The 19,872-nt window shown below is 41.1% G+C and overlaps 2 protein-coding genes across 4 annotated transcripts; both read right to left on the bottom strand.

The window, feature by feature from the left end:
- Window positions 1-1,076: 1,076 nt before the first annotated feature.
- Window positions 1,077-3,298, bottom strand: LOC106373944. The gene is made up of 7 exons (XM_048748889.1): window positions 2,746-3,298; window positions 2,446-2,639; window positions 2,311-2,373; window positions 2,112-2,255; window positions 1,835-2,063; window positions 1,731-1,782; window positions 1,077-1,608 (listed from the first exon to the last, which is right to left on the bottom strand). Exons 1-7 carry the CDS (start codon window positions 3,296-3,298, stop codon window positions 1,077-1,079), a joined length of 1,767 nt encoding a protein of 588 aa, XP_048604846.1.
- On the bottom strand, window positions 2,766-8,203 carry LOC125581744. 3 transcript variants are annotated; one of them, XM_048747697.1, is made up of 2 exons: window positions 8,005-8,203; window positions 2,766-7,905 (listed from the first exon to the last, which is right to left on the bottom strand). In XM_048747697.1, exon 2 carries the CDS (start codon window positions 4,715-4,717, stop codon window positions 3,572-3,574), a length of 1,146 nt encoding a protein of 381 aa, XP_048603654.1. In that variant the 5' UTR covers window positions 4,718-7,905; window positions 8,005-8,203; the 3' UTR covers window positions 2,766-3,571. The 3 variants fall into 2 exon arrangements, with proteins under 3 accessions (XP_048603654.1, XP_048603656.1, XP_048603655.1); XM_048747698.1 differs by having other exon boundaries at window positions 2,766-7,883.
- Window positions 8,204-19,872: the final 11,669 nt, after the last annotated feature.

Below are 19,872 nucleotides of genomic sequence, written 5' to 3'. Positions count from 1 at the left end.
CTGTACTCCGAAGTATGTTGGTAAGCTTTTCATTGATCGTGTTGGAATCATTGATGGGTTGAATCCGCAGCATATCACTGATGCAATGAAGAACATGTTTGGCATGATGCTTGATTACACCACTTCATATAGAGCAATTTTATATGCACAAACCAAATCATTCTATAGTAATAAATTAGATGAAGATAAATTGCTTTTTATATTATTGTCATATCGGATAAGAGATAGATAAATTTCTGATAGTCTTTTTTAAGTTTTTGTCACAAAAATAGACCTCAGCCAAGAATATGGCCATAATAAGTTTTATTAAAGGTCCTAGGGTTAACTAATATAGACTTATGGTTCTCGATATAAATACTCTCATAACATGTATAGATACTGCTGAAAATCAAAATTCATTGAGAAAGAATATGTAGTCCATTAACTCTTATGAAAATTGTTTATAGAAGGAACGCCAAAAAAATCACCAATAGCTTTATCTCTTTATCTGAACAAAAACTTGATTAATTGATATAAGTTAGCATGAACTCGTGCATTAGATAACTGAACTCCAAGCTTAGTTTCGACAACAATAGCATGGAGTGGGTCTTCTTTTTGCTTTCTATCACTTGTATCTTTTATTTCTCCCACTAAACCTGAACATGGGATATAACTGAGAGATTTACACATGCTAATTTTAATGAACATGATAAAATAATTTTTGTGTGTGTTTATATTTAATTTACTTATATAATTTGCATAAGTACAACACATGTGTACTAATTTATTTTAATAATCTAGCATGTGTTTGTTATATCACATCTAATTTGTGCGGGGTAATTGTACTAATTTATTTTAATAACCTAACATGTATTTTTTTAATATTTTAATTTGGTTTATAATGTAATTTACTTTTAACTATAATTTATTTCAAGTGATTTTTAAATTTAAAATTTTACTTAATAAGTTACTTGTTTTTATTTGTGTTTTTTTTTTATGAAACTTTAAATTTATTGATCATCGCTAAAAGAATATATGAAAATATGTACAGCTATGAGTAGTTCATACAACTACCTCTGAAAAAGAATTTGAAAACTCTAATTTGCAGTGTCATGAGCTGCAAACCACCTGATCATTAAACCTTGCAGTCGCGGGTTGAGAGTGTACTTTGTAGATGAGATGCGATTCCTAACTGTTTTATCAATCAACTTTGCAAGCTGCTCAACTGTCTTATGGCTAGTACCGTGCTTCCTATCGTTGCGTTCACGCCAGATGAAGTAAATGGTGACTTGCAGGACCAGTCGGAGGAATATGAAAGTCAGGCGGTCGTATGATCTAGACAGCATTGTAGACAGAGTGATGTCCCAGTCCGGATCCGGATCAGTCCCAAACAAATTCCCTACCATCTTCAGCCAAAGAGTGAAAGTATAAGGACACGCAAAGAAAAGGTGGTCTCTAGTCTCGTCTGGTTCACCACAGTAGAGGCAATGTTGCGGTTGACCCCACCGTCGAGAATAATGACCAGTGGGGAGCCTATCCTTGACCGCAAACCAAGTGATGAAAGCAAAGCAAGGAACACCTTGAGGGAACCAAACAATTTTGCTCCAAAGTACAGTCTCCTTGTGCACCCTGATTTGATCCCAAGTTTCAGAAGAATTAAACTTAGTGCCATAATCATTAGCACCACGCTTCCATAAAACTTCATCCCTTCCATCCGTTAGCGTTAACTGAAACATTTGTATCTCTGTTACCAAGCTTTGGATATGTCTGTCACGACATCTGCGGAATCTCCATTAACCCTCTCTAAAGACATCACAAATCCTCATATCCCTACTGATGCCCAGCTTTTGTGTACCAAGTTCCCCAAAAATCTCAATAAGTCTTCCTTTAGGAAACCACAGATCAGTCCAGAACCTTGCAGTGGCGCCATCCTTAACATCCATCAAAAGGAAGTTTTTTGCCAGAGATCGAAACTTCAGCAACTTGCGCCACACCCATGAACCCAAACCCGTGTCTTTTGCATCCCATAAGGTCTCACCTAGCAAGAGATACCTCTTCACCCAAATGACCCAAAGCGAATCAGACTGGACAAATAAGCGCCATATAAGCTTTAGAGTGAACACCGTACTGACCTCCTGAATGCGGCGAATACCTAGACCTCCCTCAGCATAAAGACAACACACATCTTCCCAAGCAATTTTTGCCTTTGACGTTATATTTGGCGAACCACTCCAGAGGAATGCAGAGCACATGCTCTCAATCTCGTCGATACAGCTCTGCGGAAGACAGAAAACAGCACACCAGAAATTTGTGATGCTTGCTATGACTGACTTGATAAGAGTCAACCTTCCCGCATATGAGAGGGCCTTGCTCGTCCATGATAAAAGCCGGTTCCTGATCTTCGTTATCAGAGGCTCATAATCGCTTCTAGTCATGACTTTAATAGTGAGAGGGAGTCCAAGATACTTGATAGGCAGCAGAGGTGGATAAACCTGACCCTGCTGCTGCATCCTCATGAACGAGCTTCCCTCTTCTTGCTGCAAAGACTGTGGATTTGACTACATTAATTCTCAAACCCGACATTACAGAAAACTCCTCGAACACTTGGAGAGTACCAAGAAGCGAATCTGGTGTTCCATCATTGAAGACAACTATATCATCTGCAAAACTCAAATGTGACAGATTAACTTCTTGGCACTGAGGATGAAACCCAATACAGCCTGCCGAGACTGCTTTGTTGATGAGTTTGGACAGAACGTTACTGACGATGACGTAGAGATAAGGAGAGAGGGAGCACCCTTGTAAAACCCTCTAGCTCTCCATTGACAGAAACTGAAAAGGTTGCAGTTTCTATACATTTCATTATCCAGGTTACAAAGATATCTGGATAGTTCATCGCACGAAGAGTACTCTCGATGAAAGACCATCTTACTGTATCAAAAGCTTTGGAGATGTCTAGTTTAATAGCAGATCTGGAGGAGACCGATGGCTTATGGTAGTCTTTAACAAGCTCCGTAGCTAAGAGGACGTTTTCCAGGAGTAATCTGCCCTCCACAAAAGCGCATTGGTTCAGTTCTATAGCTTCCGGGAGAGTGGCTTTGAGTCTTCTAGCAAGGATCTTGGAGATAACCTTATAGATGACGTTGTAGAAAGCAATAGGTCTGAAGTCGGTCATCTTCTCAGCATCAGTAGTTTTCGGAATCAGCGACAGCAGGGTGGCGTTGACACTATGAGGCATGAAGCCGAAGAGGAAAAAAGACTGGATAACTATGATGAGATCCTTTCCAATCACTGGCCAAGCTGCTTTATAGAACTCCATTGGGTACCGATCAGGTCTCGGAGCTTTGTTTGCAGGTAGGAAAACAACACCTCTTTAATTTCTGAGGCTTCCACCGGTTAGTAAGGATGACTCTATCTTCATTTGAGCAACGATAGTCAACAAGATCACTAATATAGTTAGGAGAAACATCTGAAGTGAGCGGAGGAGAGCCGTTGAGGAAGTTCTCAAAGTGAGCAGCAGCCTCTAGTTTGATGTCAGACGGAGAGGTGAGAATTCTGCCATCTTCGGTGACTATACGCCTGATAGTGTTCCTCACATTACGACTTTGGGTGACTTTATGGAAAAACCGTGAGTTCCTGTCTCCAAGACCCAACCACTGCACCCTGGACTTCTGATAATAAAATTGCTCCTCAATACCCGATATGTGATGCCAGTGCTCCCAAGCATTAGACGCGGCTTCAAAAGTGGAGGTTTGGGGGTTCTCATAGCTTCAGTTTGTTTCGCACACAAGTCCTCATAAGCATGTTTCACACGACTGGGTAAATCACCACACATATTACGGTTTAAACCACGCATCTCCGATTTTAGAGCTTTCAATTTATTTTGGAATCTCCGAAGAGCAGTGCGAGAATGGAACAGGGGCGCAGTCTCATTCCAAACCCTATCAACAACTTCAAGAAAGCGGGGATGCGAGGCTGTGTGGTTGAAAAATTTAAAAGGCTTCGCGTTCCCTTGTGGCACCTCGCGGAGCTGTATGTGCATACGTAAGTGATCAGACACGCCACCTGATTCAAAAGTAACAAAGGAGTTCGGAAGGGCACTGATCCAACAGCTGTTGATCATAACACGGTCCAACTTCTTACTAATAGGATTCTCATCTTGACAGTTTGTCCAAGTAAAAGAAGAGCCAACTTGAGCTAAATCCATCATATCGCAATTGCGCACTACATTTTGGAACTCTCTGATTGAGCTCATATCCGCAGCAGTTTCCATGAGGCGAGAATGCTCCGTAGAGGATAAAGCGACATTAAAATCACCCTGGATGATCCAAGGGTTAGTATCTCCTGCCACTGATCCAGCAATAACCTCCATCTCATTCCAAAGCTCCCTTCTCTCCATCCTACAGTTTGATGCGTAGATGAAGGAACATAGAAAAGTGTCACCAGATGTTTTGTATCTCACCCAAACTGTAATCATTTGCATACTCGTAGAGACTGGTATAACTTCCACTTCATCGGACCAACAAACCCAAATTCTTCTGAGCCTATGATTGGAGTAGTTGTTTACACAACTCCAGCCCGGGAAAGTAGTATCAAATATCTTTTTAAAATTTTCCTCTTGCACTCTAGTTTCCAGCAAGCACCCAAAAGACAATTTTGCAGCATTGACCCAATAATTAACTGCCTTTTGTTTACGTGGCTTATTGAACCCACGTATGTTCCAAGCGATTGACGACATCAGTGCTTCCTAGAGGAAGCTTTCCTTGCTTGACTATTAGCCTTTTGTTGTTGAGTCACAGCCTGAACCAAATCTCTCGAGTTAGCTATCCTCGCTTAGCACCTCTGCCTTTATTTCGCTGAGAGCCTCCCTGTCGCTGAACTGTCACTGATGTTTTCTCATTTGTGACCACAACCACTGGTAAGCTTCCCACGTTCAGACTAGCAGAATCAGCTACCTCCACTTCTTCAGTCTCCTCATCTTCTTTTACCTCTCTTTCTTCACAGATATCCTGAAGAGCTTGAAAACCATTAGGAGAGATGCAATCATTGCAATCATTACTAGTGTTCTGTACTTTACGAGGAGATGCTGGAGGGCTACTCTGACCCGAAACTAGAGACCAAGAGTTACTTTCTGGAGCCAAACTATAGTTTGAAACCGTCTGATCTACCTCCGCCTTGGAGCTACCTTCACCAGAGAGACTAGCCTTTCTAGTCATAGACTCCAGGTCTTCCATTAGTTTTCTAAAAATCTCAGAAGAGGATTTCTCCATAGTGTCCTTTGTCGAAAAACCCTCCAGTACAACGGAGTCATTCACCACCACTATAGCCTGCTCAATCACCACATTTGCCTGCTTTGCCGCCTCTACGTTGGCCTTTGGAGCTGAGCAATCCTTCTCAACATGTCCCCATTTAGAGCAAGAGAGACAGCGAGGAGGTAGCCAGGGGTAGGTAATGGAAACAACAACATCAGAGCCATTGATCTTGGTAGGCAGTGGTTTAGTTAGGTCAACCTCCACCAGCACACGAGCAACATCCAAGCGGACACAATGTTCCGTATTAGGGTGAAGTTTAATGAACTTCCCAGAAGCTCTAGACAAAAAGCTCAAGCCTTTCTTGGAGTAGAGATAACCAGGTACATTCATCAAGTCAACCCACAATGGCATTGCAGAGAGATCTGGAGGGGAACGAGCCGTTTCAGGAGTCTATTCACCCAACATTAGCGGAACATCGGAGAGGTGCTAGAACTTTCGCTTCAAGATCCTGTTACGGATCCCTGCATCCTCAATCCTGAATAGTACCGTTGTTTTTCCTATGAACTGAACATCAATCTTGGTCTTCTTTAGAGGAGAAGCCCAAATCCTGTTAACTGTCGCGTGAATCGATCCAATGTGGGGAGCATCATTCATGAAATACCCTACAATGAAACTAGTCCACAATGGCTCAGCCTCTTCCATTAACGACATTGGAACTTCCACTTCTGCAACAGCGTCTTTCACCACAAACTCAGGATACTCCTCCGATCTCGAGGATCCATCGACTATAACGTCAGAGTACGAAACTTTCGGACTTGTTCCTTCCACTTCAAGCGCTTTCAGAACAGAGAGGGGTTCTCCTTTTCTTTCGGGGAACTGTCTCCACCTGTGCCTCCTGCGCTATTCTGTCGAACACCCAGATCCGGCGCCTCATGCGCAGTACGATCTTGGTCGGATGGGTTTGGGGAATTGTCGCCGCCGTCGTCTTTCATTATTTGTGTTTTTGGTCCATACATAGAGCATACCAAGCTCAGAAAGAGGACGTGTCTCAGGCTTTCAGCCTCTTAAACTCAAAAGTTGACTAATGTTACTGAGGTGCTTATGTTGATCCTAGCTTATAGGCCTCCTGCATATTTGGACTTTTGATTTTATTTTACTTATTCATTTTGCATGTCTAGTAAAGTTGGATGTTATGTATATTTTTTCATTGGCCTGTAATTATGAAATTTCGAAAGGTCACGAATAACGTTATGTTTTCTGTAGTACAGTGGAAACACTAAAGTTGTTTCCAATTGTAGACTATTTGTGATCTAAACTAATTCAATATACATAGTGGTCTAATTTATCTAGTCTCCAGCGCTCGGTTGGTTTGAAATATGCTACCTTATTGTTATCACAATTTACTATTACCGATAAATTATGTAGGATTATATAATACTTGGCTACAGCAAAAAAGCAATTTGGATTTACTGATAGTTGGCTACTGACAACTCTTCATGAGCAATCTGTCATTTTTTCAGAAAAAGATAATGATTCTTGTGGAGGTTTAGTGACATGATTCAATACTTCAAGTCAAGTTCCAATATTTTCTTCGAGTGAAGTTCCTATAGCCATGGTTGCTGATCACTCGTATAGTTCATGTAGCTATAACTATTCTTAGTGGGTTCTCTTTGTGCATCTGCGTCTGATCCATCTCCAACTTGTTACCCACCTTTTATTCTTTGTTTGGCTGAAGAACTCTCGATATTGTTTTCTTAAACCAGTGACAATAGACTTGAGAGGAAGCAGAGAAAGAAAAAAAGATAGGGATTTTATGTTTGATTTTTTTTAAAAAATTATATATATTATCGTACCCTATACCGGGTAAAAATTCCTTAGTTTACAATTTCAGAATTGGGTGAAAAAAAATAAAAATAATCTAGAGCTAAACCAGATTAAACCGGTTAGGCAGAAAACCCTAGATCTAAACGCCAGAGAGCCGTCCTCTAGCAACCCGACCACTTTGACTTGAATCTTTACCTCTCGCCATCAAGGGCGGTTGAGTTAACATCTCCTTTCAATCAACACCACTCCAGCGGTCACTCTTTAGGACGTCGGGGGCGCGACCCGAAGAAGTCATCCGAAGACATCACCGGAGCTCCTAAGACGCCATGACAAACGTTTACAGCTGGTCCGCTTGAAACCACTTTGTACCCTCCAAACCCTGCCCGACACAAACCGGAGCTCCGTCAAGCCTCGTTCCGCATAAATCCTAGAAACCGTCGACATCGCATCTCCTCCGTCGTCCACGAACGGGATCTTAGCCAGAGAAATCGAGATTTGAAATCCAGTGTCGTCGAGGTCGTCTGTTTCTCTGCCACGCCGCTTCGCTTCTTCCACACCTCTACGGCCAAGAGAGCGAACTTCCCACATTTAGCTTTAATCCAAGAACAACGATGAAGCCCTTTACGAAGAAATCAGTGGGATGGATGGGAATGGGCCTGAGTCCGCCTGACCCGATCATAGGTTTTACCATTTGTCTCTACAAATCTGGATGTGAGTGACCTTACCGGAAGGCGGAAGCAAGGATGGTCGATTCATGCATGATCACTGGTTCGAGCATCTTAAGATGATTTATTCCTCTCATTTTTGTCTCCCTTCTAGGAGTAGTCTCTAAAAAAAATTGATTTTTTTACTGCCAAATCCAAATGAAAAACATAGAAAGGGAAGAAATAAGAGACAAAAAAATGATAAAGATATTTATACTTCTTAAGTTTATAAGAGGGTCTCTTACATATCTCAACGATTGTTGTCCCTTCTTCTCTATCGTCTGTCATTGCTGTCCACTTGTAGCGGTATCCTGGTGAACCTTTGTCGTAGTTTTGGGTTCAGATGCTTTGATGCTTGATTAATTTTGATAACTCATTTAAATAGATCTGTGAGCATAACAGCATAACTGAAAAGGGAGACAAACAGAGACATAGAGAAAGATGAAAGCGGTTCCTGTAATTATGAAATTTCGAAAGGTCACGAATAACGTTATGTTTTCTGTAGTACAGTGGAAACACTAAAGTTGTTTCCAATTGTAGACTATTTGTGATCTAAACTAATTCAATATACATAGTGGTCTAATTTATCTAGTCTCCAGCGCTCGGTTGGTTTGAAATATGCTACCTTATTGTTATCACAATTTACTATTACCGATAAATTATGTAGGATTATATAATACTTGGCTACAGCAAAAAAGCAATTTGGATTTACTGATAGTTGGCTACTGACAACTCTTCATGAGCAATCTGTCATTTTTTCAGAAAAAGATAATGATTCTTGTGGAGGTTTAGTGACATGATTCAATACTTCAAGTCAAGTTCCAATATTTTCTTCGAGTGAAGTTCCTATAGCCATGGTTGCTGATCACTCGTATAGTTCATGTAGCTATAACTATTCTTAGTGGGTTCTCTTTGTGCATCTGCGTCTGATCCATCTCCAACTTGTTACCCACCTTTTATTCTTTGTTTGGCTGAAGAACTCTCGATATTGTTTTCTTAAACCAGTGACAATAGACTTGAGAGGAAGCAGAGAAAGAAAAAAAGATAGGGATTTTATGTTTGATTTTTTTTAAAAAATTATATATATTATCGTACCCTATACCGGGTAAAAATTCCTTAGTTTACAATTTCAGAATTGGGTGAAAAAAAATAAAAATAATCTAGAGCTAAACCAGATTAAACCGGTTAGGCAGAAAACCCTAGATCTAAACGCCAGAGAGCCGTCCTCTAGCAACCCGACCACTTTGACTTGAATCTTTACCTCTCGCCATCAAGGGCGGTTGAGTTAACATCTCCTTTCAATCAACACCACTCCAGCGGTCACTCTTTAGGACGTCGGGGGCGCGACCCGAAGAAGTCATCCGAAGACATCACCGGAGCTCCTAAGACGCCATGACAAACGTTTACAGCTGGTCCGCTTGAAACCACTTTGTACCCTCCAAACCCTGCCCGACACAAACCGGAGCTCCGTCAAGCCTCGTTCCGCATAAATCCTAGAAACCGTCGACATCGCATCTCCTCCGTCGTCCACGAACGGGATCTTAGCCAGAGAAATCGAGATTTGAAATCCAGTGTCGTCGAGGTCGTCTGTTTCTCTGCCACGCCGCTTCGCTTCTTCCACACCTCTACGGCCAAGAGAGCGAACTTCCCACATTTAGCTTTAATCCAAGAACAACGATGAAGCCCTTTACGAAGAAATCAGTGGGATGGATGGGAATGGGCCTGAGTCCGCCTGACCCGATCATAGGTTTTACCATTTGTCTCTACAAATCTGGATGTGAGTGACCTTACCGGAAGGCGGAAGCAAGGATGGTCGATTCATGCATGATCACTGGTTCGAGCATCTTAAGATGATTTATTCCTCTCATTTTTGTCTCCCTTCTAGGAGTAGTCTCTAAAAAAAATTGATTTTTTTACTGCCAAATCCAAATGAAAAACATAGAAAGGGAAGAAATAAGAGACAAAAAAATGATAAAGATATTTATACTTCTTAAGTTTATAAGAGGGTCTCTTACATATCTCAACGATTGTTGTCCCTTCTTCTCTATCGTCTGTCATTGCTGTCCACTTGTAGCGGTATCCTGGTGAACCTTTGTCGTAGTTTTGGGTTCAGATGCTTTGATGCTTGATTAATTTTGATAACTCATTTAAATAGATCTGTGAGCATAACAGCATAACTGAAAAGGGAGACAAACAGAGACATAGAGAAAGATGAAAGCGGTTCCAGTGAAGTCAAAAGACTTCTATCGATTCACAAGGAAGAAAAGAATTCGGTTGAGCTGATGTGGCAAAAAATTTAAAGTTAATTGGTTCATTTTTCTAGCTGACGTGGATAGGCTAAATGGAGTTCTTATTCTCCTTTTACTTATTCATGCATGATCACTGGTTCGAGCATCTTAAGATGATTTATTCCTCTCATTTTTGTCTCCCTTCTAGGAGTAGTCTCTAAAAAAAATTGATTTTTTTACTGCCAAATCCAAATGAAAAACATAGAAAGGGAAGAAATAAGAGACAAAAAAATGATAAAGATATTTATACTTCTTAAGTTTATAAGAGGGTCTCTTACATATCTCAACGATTGTTGTCCCTTCTTCTCTATCGTCTGTCATTGCTGTCCACTTGTAGCGGTATCCTGGTGAACCTTTGTCGTAGTTTTGGGTTCAGATGCTTTGATGCTTGATTAATTTTGATAACTCATTTAAATAGATCTGTGAGCATAACAGCATAACTGAAAAGGGAGACAAACAGAGACATAGAGAAAGATGAAAGCGGTTCCAGTGAAGTCAAAAGACTTCTATCGATTCACAAGGAAGAAAAGAATTCGGTTGAGCTGATGTGGCAAAAAATTTAAAGTTAATTGGTTCATTTTTCTAGCTGACGTGGATAGGCTAAATGGAGTTCTTATTCTCCTTTTATTTATTGTATGATATGACATGTTCGAAAATTCATCTTCGAATCAGATATAACAAAGTTTCACTTGTTCTGTTACAAAAACAAATGGTATATAACAAAGTTGCATTTCGTGTGTTGGTTTTTCCAATATATGTTTGAAAAAGTACTGTGTTGAATACTGTTCGCTTTATAGTTTTTCTATATATATATCTTTTAAAGCAATATATGACATGTGGGTCTGCAATCGTATGTGTGCCAGCTCATGCAAATTATCATAGTACCATGGATATACAGATTTATAAGGCTCGATGTAGGTATGTTCTAAAGTCAGTCCAATTGCATTATTTGTAAATACATTAGGTGGGGTGGATTTTTCTAAATGGAGGCTGAGTAGCTTTGTCGTTGTGACACGTCAGCCAGTGGCAGTCCGTAAATATAATACACTTTGAAGGTTTTTCTTTTATTTTGCTCCTCTTTTAATAATAAAGGGATGTTAAAAATAAATTTGTGCCGGAATCGGAGGTGCCCTTACTCTTTTTCCGTTCTAACCTTCTCTCTCTTCACCTCCGGCTCTCCTATATGCATTTGACTCTGACAAGGGATTATTCGGAGGTCTTCTGGTCCGCTCGAGAGGATCCAATATCTGGTAGCGACGTCTCCTCCCTGGAGTCACGGCGAGGTGAGCTTGGTGGCGGCATAATGTGGAGTTGGCTTTTAGAGTTTGGTTGGCCAGATTTTTTTCTTCCTTATAGATCTGTAATATCACTCAAATCACCTTAAGGAGTGATTTATACTCTCTCAAATAAGAGGTCGAGTTGTAGTACTTAGGGATCGAATTCACAGGGAGCTAGGGAACCAAATAAATCTAATCAGTTTGATTAAGCTAGGCTAATAGGTTTAAAGCAGTAAATAAAGATAGCAAAGCAGTAAACAGTAAACAAGTTGAACAAGACAATTGTTCAGCTTGGCAAAGAGTTGTTTGATGGAAGGATGGTTGCTAGATCTTGGGTTTCTATTCAGGAAATCAGGATTATAATGATATAAATGCATAAGATGTTTGTTGGATGCACAAGAACTCAAACAATAACAATAATCTATCAGCTCTCGCATGTCTAGATTATCTATCACTAGATCTAAGATCTCAACTCTCGAATGTTGATCTGTAGAAAGTGTTGATCGACGATTCGATTGGAATGCGATCGATACACCTTTCAGACCGTCGATCGATACAACTACCGAGTTGTCGATTGACAATCCTTCCAGGGAGCTTTACCGAGCAGGTTCGAACTATGTTCACTAGGTTCCTAGATCAACTCTCGTCTTTCTCTAGGAATCCTAGCACAATATGAATTATTCAAGAGATAAACCATGCTCTCGCGTGTGCCTATTCATCCTAACATCATGGTTCTAGTTCGCGACTCTAGAACACAAGCAATAAGTGCAATTCAATTGATGGACATCCTAACAACTTAGCAATCTATATTTGGGGCTAATCCCTCATCCTATCTGAACCCTAAACCTAACAGGTGGATCTATTCAAGCATGAAGTTGTCACAGAAAATCATAGATGAATAGATATAATAGAATAGATAAAAGCAATAAAGAATCCAAAGGAGTTCGAGGAGGACTCTGAAGGAGTTCCTCCTTTCTCTCCTCACTAAGAACAAGAAATAAAAGAAAGCTTAGATAGCGTGTAGTCGTCAACAATGGCTTAAAAATAACATAAATAGAGTTTTAGGTCGTCCAAGGGTATTCTGGTAATTTGTGGGTACTTCTGGGCTTCAGTCGGTCATAAAATATGCTCAGCCCATATTCTGGCATCACTTTCGACCGACACCAATTCTGTAATGTCGATCGACAGTCCTTCATCTCCTCGACAGCTTCCTCTCGCGAGGCAGACTGACCACTCTTCAGTAAAACGGGCATAACTTCTGTTAAAGGATGCTGATTGACCTCAGACCGGCGGAATTGGAAAGCTAACTTAAAGATCTATCTTATTTCAAAATATGGGCTCAATCTAACGGTGGGAAGGACTTCATCCATAGCTATACATCTGACGCGCCTGTGCAGTTCTACACCTCAGAAGGCTCCAAAATCACCATATTTCTCGGGAACGTACCTGAACCTGTAAATACTCTATATAGTAGTAAATATATATTAAAACACTTTTAGAACATGGCTGAAAGTGGGTAAAATCCATGGTCTATCAACTCCCCCATACTTACCATTTTGCTTGTCCTCAAGCAAAACACACAGGTACTCTCTCTGACAGAGGTTTGAAAACAGCAGGGACTCACATTATTTAAAACTTAGAATCATCACCTCTACAACATTGCAATCCACATCTAAGAAGTCCTAATCACAAAAGCACATTATACCATATCCTAGCTTAGCAACCAAATTCACCTAGCCAACAACTTAGCAAATCCTGTCTGACATTCCCCTCTACCAACCTCATTTCTTAACATAAATAAAAGTGCAGGCTTTACCTTGGGAGTATCGATCACAGGATGCAAGAATTTCAAAGAAGTATCTGGATCTGCAGGTAAAAGTTAGTTCCTATCTTTTCTCTCTACTAATTTCTCTCTTTAGTCAAAGTCTGCTTCTATTGCAAGATTATTGACCAAGATTGGACAAACTTCCATGAATAAAAACTTAATGGTGGTTCCCACCAAGTTCTGTTCACTTCTTTTTTACCTATATCCAAGAATTCATGTGAATCGAACCTTGATGATTGCCGCCACCAAGTCCCGTTCGAATTCTTTTTGTTGGAATCCTTATGAAGCAAGCCTTAATGGTTGTAGCCACCAAGTCATGTTCGGATTCCACCTAACTAACACCTACTATATATATATATTTCTTTTTTCTTTTTTCTTTTTCTTTTTTCTTTTGAAAATAAATATATCTACCTATAAATCTAGGGTCGAAATAGAGAGAGAAAGTGTGATAAATCTACACAAGGCTTTACCTTCCAGACTTGTTTGAAGAATCCGATCCCATGTATACCAAGCTCCAAGACAAGCAGTTGTGTCAGGTTTAGTGTTGGAGGTCAGCTTTGGTTCCTTCAAACAATCTCAGCAAGTGTGAATAGGTTACAGGTTGATCCACTTTAGTATCCTTAGAACAATCTGCAATCAGTAAGTCTAGAATGGTGCTAAAGAGTGGTTAGATAATAAGCGAAAATCTAATAAGTTCATTATCCCCTTCTTGACTCAATAAAACTCTTTTGAAAACATTTTGATAAAACTTGTGAACACACTAATATCAGTAAACATCCTCCCCAGACTTAAATTACACTGTCCCGAGTGTATATCTAGTCAGAGTTATGGTAGAAATAATCATAAAAACATAATTTAACAAGTAAGAACGATGACCTGCTCAGTGTCGATCGACACAATGAAGTGACAATCGATCGTTGTTGATGAAGTGTTGTCGACTGATAGCGACATGGTCTCATCGGTCGATGGCTAGAGCAATCATTCGACACAATGAAGAGACAATCGATCATTGGATCTGAAGTGATGTCGATCGATATCGACCTGGTCTCATCGGTCGATGTGCTCAGGAATCGTTTACTCGGATCTTTTTTTTTTCTAAATAGCTAACTAAAACAGAATATTAGTAGAACCTCCCCAACACTTAAACAACACTTTCTCCAGTGTTATTCAGTCTAAGATCAATGGAGAAATAAATCATAAGGACAATATTTAACAAGGTTTCGCGAGTATACATGTCACTGATGTCAGTATCGATCAACACAGTTAAGTGGCGATCGATACTTATGATGCTCTGTCGATAGATACGCTGGCCAGCCGTCGATCGATACGCTGGCCAACCGTCGATCGATGCTGGTTCAGAACTCATGGACCTTGGATCTTTTATTTTTCTTTTTACCTAGCATAAATGAAACACTAAAAGTCAGTAAATAATAAAACAATTTATCAAAATAAAATTATTATTTTTTTGATGAACAGTGTTCTGCTACAGTAACGCGGCTACAGTAACTCCTGATTTTCTGCTACAGTGTCGATCGATTTGTTTGCTACAGTGTCGATCGATGCTAGAGTGTCTATGCTACAGTGCGGTTGCTATAGTGTCGTTGTTACTGTTCATCTGTCATTTTTTTTGACCTGCAATAAATAAAAACTTTAATCAGTATCTAAACTAAACTGAATGACTTTGGAGATCTGATTTAGTCTGGATGAGGATGAGAACTCGCTCCAAAACAAGTCTCAATTTCTACTCTCTGAAGCTTTATCATTCTTGTGTGAAAGCCTCCTCCATAGATTTTTCTCCTTTGTCTATCATCTCAGCAATAAAGAGTGCTCGAAGCTTTGCAAATGGTTGTGAGAGGGATCTACTGCGCACTCTGGGTTTCCTGACACCATCTGAGAAGCGAGGGATCAATGATACCTGAGGACCGTCCTTGATCCTTTTTCTCTTCTTTCAATTCCTAATCTTCTTTCCCCCATATTTGTCTGATCGCGTGGTGGTTTCTCAATCCCGAAGATTTCCACACACATCGAACTCTTTCTGCTCTGATAGCGTCCAGTTTCAATCGATGGAGAAGTGGTAGCGTCGATCGATGTCGGCTTGTTGATGTCGCTCGATGGTATCTGGCTGGTGTCGATCGATGCTGCTTCTGCTGGGCCCTTATCGACTTCATCTCTAAATCGCAAGCCTCTCTGAGAAGCTTCTGCATGTAGAGGATCATCAAGTACCCCAATGTAAGGACTTAACTGCATACATCTATCTGGTGGGATAGGAAATTCAACTTCGACCACATCGCATGAAATCACAATATTCACAGGGTCATGTATCATCTTCACTCTTTTGTGAAACCCATCAGCTTCTTCTGCACATATAAGTGGTCTCAGATGTTTGAAGTCAGCATTGTGTGAGGCCTCAGACTCGTGCACTCTTTCCTCAACTGGTTCCAGCTCTACTATGTATCCTGGTAGTTCTTCCAACGATGGGTGTCGATCGACGATCTCGGGTGTGTGTCGATCGATGATGGAGTGTGGGTGTAGATCGATGCTATCTGCTGGTTGTCGATCGATCTCATCAGGTTGGTGTCTATCGATGCTAGCCTTTGGTGAAGTTTCCAGATCTCCTCTCGAAGTATGTTGATCGTCATCAAGCTTCTTCTCTGAATTCTGATCCATATCCTCAAGCCATTCCTCCAGCTCTAAGAAGTCTTCCATAGTGACCTCTCTACTCGAATCCAAGTCTTCAAGCTTTTCTCCATCCTCCATCTCCAAGAACTCTCTAGGTCCAAGAAATCTTCCATGGTGATCTCTTTTTCTACATCGTCGATCGACGTTGAGGTTGTACTGTTGGTAGACGTTGAGGTCGTACTGTCGACCGATGTTGAGGTTGTAACGTTGGTAGACGTTGAGGTCATACGGTCAATCGGTGTTGCGGTGCTGGTGTCGATCGTTTCTGAAGTGCCGATGTCGATCGATTCTGAGGTACTGCTGTCGATCAACATTGATGTGTTGGTGTTGATCGATGTCGCAGGCGTTGTATCGATCGATGTTGAGGTCGGATCACTAGTCTCAGCTTCGGCTACTCTGCTTGGCTCTCCAAATTCATGTTGTTCATCCCTTTTTGCCATAATGTCATCGAGCAGCTGTATTGGAATCATATACTACTCATCTAACGATGCCAAAAACCTGTCCCATTTATCATTTTTATCCTTTTCTCGAGTTGCTTCCGCATCATCAAGAAATTTGTAAAGGAAGTCTCTTTCAATGTTATCCCAGCTGGTTAGAGATCCTGGTTGCAGTTGATTGAACCATCTAAACGCATCTCCAGAGATAGAATAGGGGAAGATCTTGCAGAGCATGTGGTATTCAGACACTTCATTCTGCTCACTCCTTGACACGAGATCCTCAAGCTCTTCGATGTGGTTACAAGAGATCCTCAAGCTCTTCGATGTGGTTGATAGGATCTTGGTGAGGAAGACCCTGGAAGGGGTCTTGACCTACCCAATCATACCACTCTCGGCTCAGGTCAAAGTCATTCATCTCAGCAACAACAATCACATCAGGGATCACAGCACCATGGGCTTTAATCAACTGTCATGCGCTGTTGCGAGTGCGACCTTCTTCGTCTCTTATCATCCCATTCTCGTCAACTTCAAGTATTAGCACTTCGATCTTCTCTGTCTCCCCGCAAGTGGTGTCATTTTTCACCGGATGAACAGTGTCGGGATGAAAAGTGTTTGGATGAACAGAGCCCGGATGAACAGTGTCACGATGAACAAGGTTCGGATGAACAGTGTCGGGGTGAACAGTGTCGATCGACACAGGATGAACAGTGTCGATCGACACGGGATGAACAGTGACGATCGACGAGAGATGAACAGTATCGATCGACCCGGGATAAACAGTGTCGATCGATGAGAGATGAACTGTGTCGATCGACTGGAGATGAACTGTGTCGATCGACGCGGGATGAATAGTGTCTAGATGAACAGTACCGTGATAAACAGTACTGGAGTGAATAGTACATTGTGAAGAGTGTTGTCCGACACAAGTTGGATAATGTCGTTTGATGCTTGGTTCACGATGTCGATCGATGCTGCTTGGAGGGTGTCGATCGATTCTTCCCTCGTAGACTTACGGATCGTACGTGAATCAGCAGGCTCCTTCTTTGAAGAACCCAGAAATCCTCTCTTCATTGTTGTTCCTGATACCAAGATGTATGTACCTGAAACAAAAGAAAAAAAAATTATCAGTTTTTTGAACAATAGTAAAACCTAGACTAAATCTAACTAAAAAAATATCTAATGGCGATTAAAGCTCTCCGGCAACGGCGCCAAATTTGATATCACTCAAATTACCCAAATGAGTGATTTTTACTCTCTCAAATAAGAGGTCGAGTTATAGTACTTAGGGATCGAATTCACAGGGAGCTAGGGAACCAAATAAATCTAATCAGTTTGATTAAGCTAGGCTAATAGGTTTAAAGCAGTAAATAAAGATAGCAAAGCAGTAAACAGTAAACAAGTTGAACAAGACAATTGTTCAGCTTGGCAAAGAGTTGTTTGATGGAAGGATGGTAGCTAGATCTTGGGTTTCTAATCAGGAAATCAGGATTATAATGATATAGATGCATAAGATGTTTGTTGGATGCACAAGAACTCAAACAATAACAATAATCTACCAGCTCTCGCATGTCTAGATTATCTATCACTAGATCTAAGATCTCAACTCTCGCATGTTGATCTGTAGAAAGTATCGATCGACGATTCGATTGGAATGTCGATCGATACACCTTTCAGACCGTCGATCGATACAACTACCGAGTTGTCGATCGACAATCCTTCCAGGGAGCTTTATCGAGCAGGTTCGAACTATGTTCACTAGGTTCCTAGATCAACTCTCGTCTTTCTCTAGGAATCCTAGCACAATATGAATTATTCAAGAGATAAACCATGCTCTCGCGTGTGCCTATTCATCTTAACATCATGGTTCTAGTTCGCGACTCTAGAACACAAGCAATAAGTGCAATTCAATTGATGGACATCCTAACAACTTAGCAATTTATATTTGGGGCTAATCCCTCATCCTATCTGAACCCTAAACTTAACAGGTGGATCTATTCAAGCATGAAGTTGTCACAGAAAATCATAGATGAATAGATATAATAGAATATATGAAAGCAATAAATAATCCAAAGAAGTTCCAGGAGGACTCTGAAGGAGTTCTCCTTTCTCTCCTCACTAACAGCAAGAAATAAAAGAAAGCTTAGATAGCGTGTAGTCGTCAACAATGGCTTAGAAATAACATAAATAGGGTTTTAGGTCGTCTAAGGGCATTCTGATAATTTGTGGTTATTTCCGGGCTTGGTCATAAAATATGCTCAGTCCATATTCTGGCATAACTTTCGACCGACACCAATGCTGTAACGTCGATCGACAGTCCTTCATCTCCTCGACAGCTTCCTCTCGTGAGGCAGACTGACCACTCTTCAGTAAAACGGGCATAACCTCTGCTACAGGATGCTGATTGACCTCAGACCGGCGGTATTGGAAATCTAACTCAAAGCTCTATCCTATGTCAAACGATGGGCTCAATCTAACGGTGGGAAGGTCTCCATCCATAACTAGACATCTGACGCCTGTGCAGTTCTGCACCTCAAAAATCTCCAAAATCACCATATTTCTCCAGAACGTACTTGAACCTGTAAATACTCTAAACACACTCTATATAGTAGTAAATATATATTAAAACACTTATAGACCATGGCTGAAAGTGGATAAAATCCACGGTCTATCAATCTGGTTTTCGTTGGGGGCAAGCGGTGGGGTTTGTGGCTCTATTTCTTCCAGAGTGGCGGATGGTAGGTGATGCGGTTTCTCCGAGGCGTCTCGATTTGCCGGTCTCATGCTGGCTTCGTCTAAGGGTTCACTGGAGGTCCTTACTGTCCTTTTACTCGGTTGCACATGCATGATTAAGTGTTGTTGTGTGGTGGCGTGTGGTCTCTGGCTCCGGCGCGTGATGGTACGTTGAGCCTTGGTTTTGTCTTGTCGTCTATGACAAGGCGTTTGAAGCTCTCTCATCCATCCGCCTTTTTTCAAGCTCTACCAGTGTGTTCGTGTCTTTCTCGCCTTTCCGGAAGTGACGAATTTCTCTTTGGCGTTTTGACTCTTGCACTTCTCGTTTTCCTCCTCTTTGATTGTCACCGGAGGAGTTTGTTTCTCTCAGTCACTGATCTGAACTGTGCTTCGGTTCTCGGAGTTGGGCTATTGGCGATGAATCCTTGTGTGGTCGTGTTGTTCTACGATTGTGTGGTTTCTCGATGACTCCATTAGCTTGGAAATTCACATCCCAATACCGACATAGCTCCTTGATCTATGTTGGTAAGGTTTTTCCTTTTCAGTTTGTGCAGATTACCGGTCTCTAAGATATGGTAAATCTTTCAACTCAAACCCGTCTTTGATGGTAAGCTAGTGCTTCAGAGATAGCTTAGGTTGCTGTGTTGATGAGAAAGTTGAATCTTCATACTCCCGCCCCGATTAACCGAGCCAGCCAGCGACACGGAAGGCGAACCCGGAATTTCGATAAACTATACGTCTGTGTATCCTTCCTAGAGTCGGGTTCAAGGTAGCTAAGTAATCCGTCTGTGAGTTAGCTCGAAGTGTTGTCGGGTAGTTAGGTCGTACGGATTTTATTCGATTCTCGTTGTATGCCGAACACTTTATGCCATTTCGG

Source organism: Brassica napus, chromosome C2 (genome assembly GCF_020379485.1).
Source record: "Brassica napus cultivar Da-Ae chromosome C2, Da-Ae, whole genome shotgun sequence".
NCBI classification, from domain to species: Eukaryota; Viridiplantae; Streptophyta; class Magnoliopsida; order Brassicales; family Brassicaceae; genus Brassica; species Brassica napus.
The sequence above is the reverse complement of the archived record's forward strand: the minus strand, read 5'-3'. Positions and strand labels throughout refer to the sequence as shown.

Bases quoted from the DNA above. Each gene is read 5' to 3' on its own strand.
- LOC106373944 (XM_048748889.1), bottom strand. From the start codon at position 3,298: ATGGAGTTCTATAAAGCAGCTTGGCCAGTGATTGGAAAGGATCTCATC. The intron at 2,064-2,111 runs GTCAGTACGGTG...TTATTTGTCCAG, and splicing joins GTATTCGCCGCATTCAGGAG to TCTGATTCGCTTTGGGTCAT. The intron at 1,609-1,730 runs GTAACAGAGATA...GGATCAAATCAG, and splicing joins ACAGACATATCCAAAGCTTG to GGTGCACAAGGAGACTGTAC.
- LOC125581744 (XM_048747697.1), bottom strand. From the start codon at position 4,717: ATGTCGTCAATCGCTTGGAACATACGTGGGTTCAATAAGCCACGTAAA.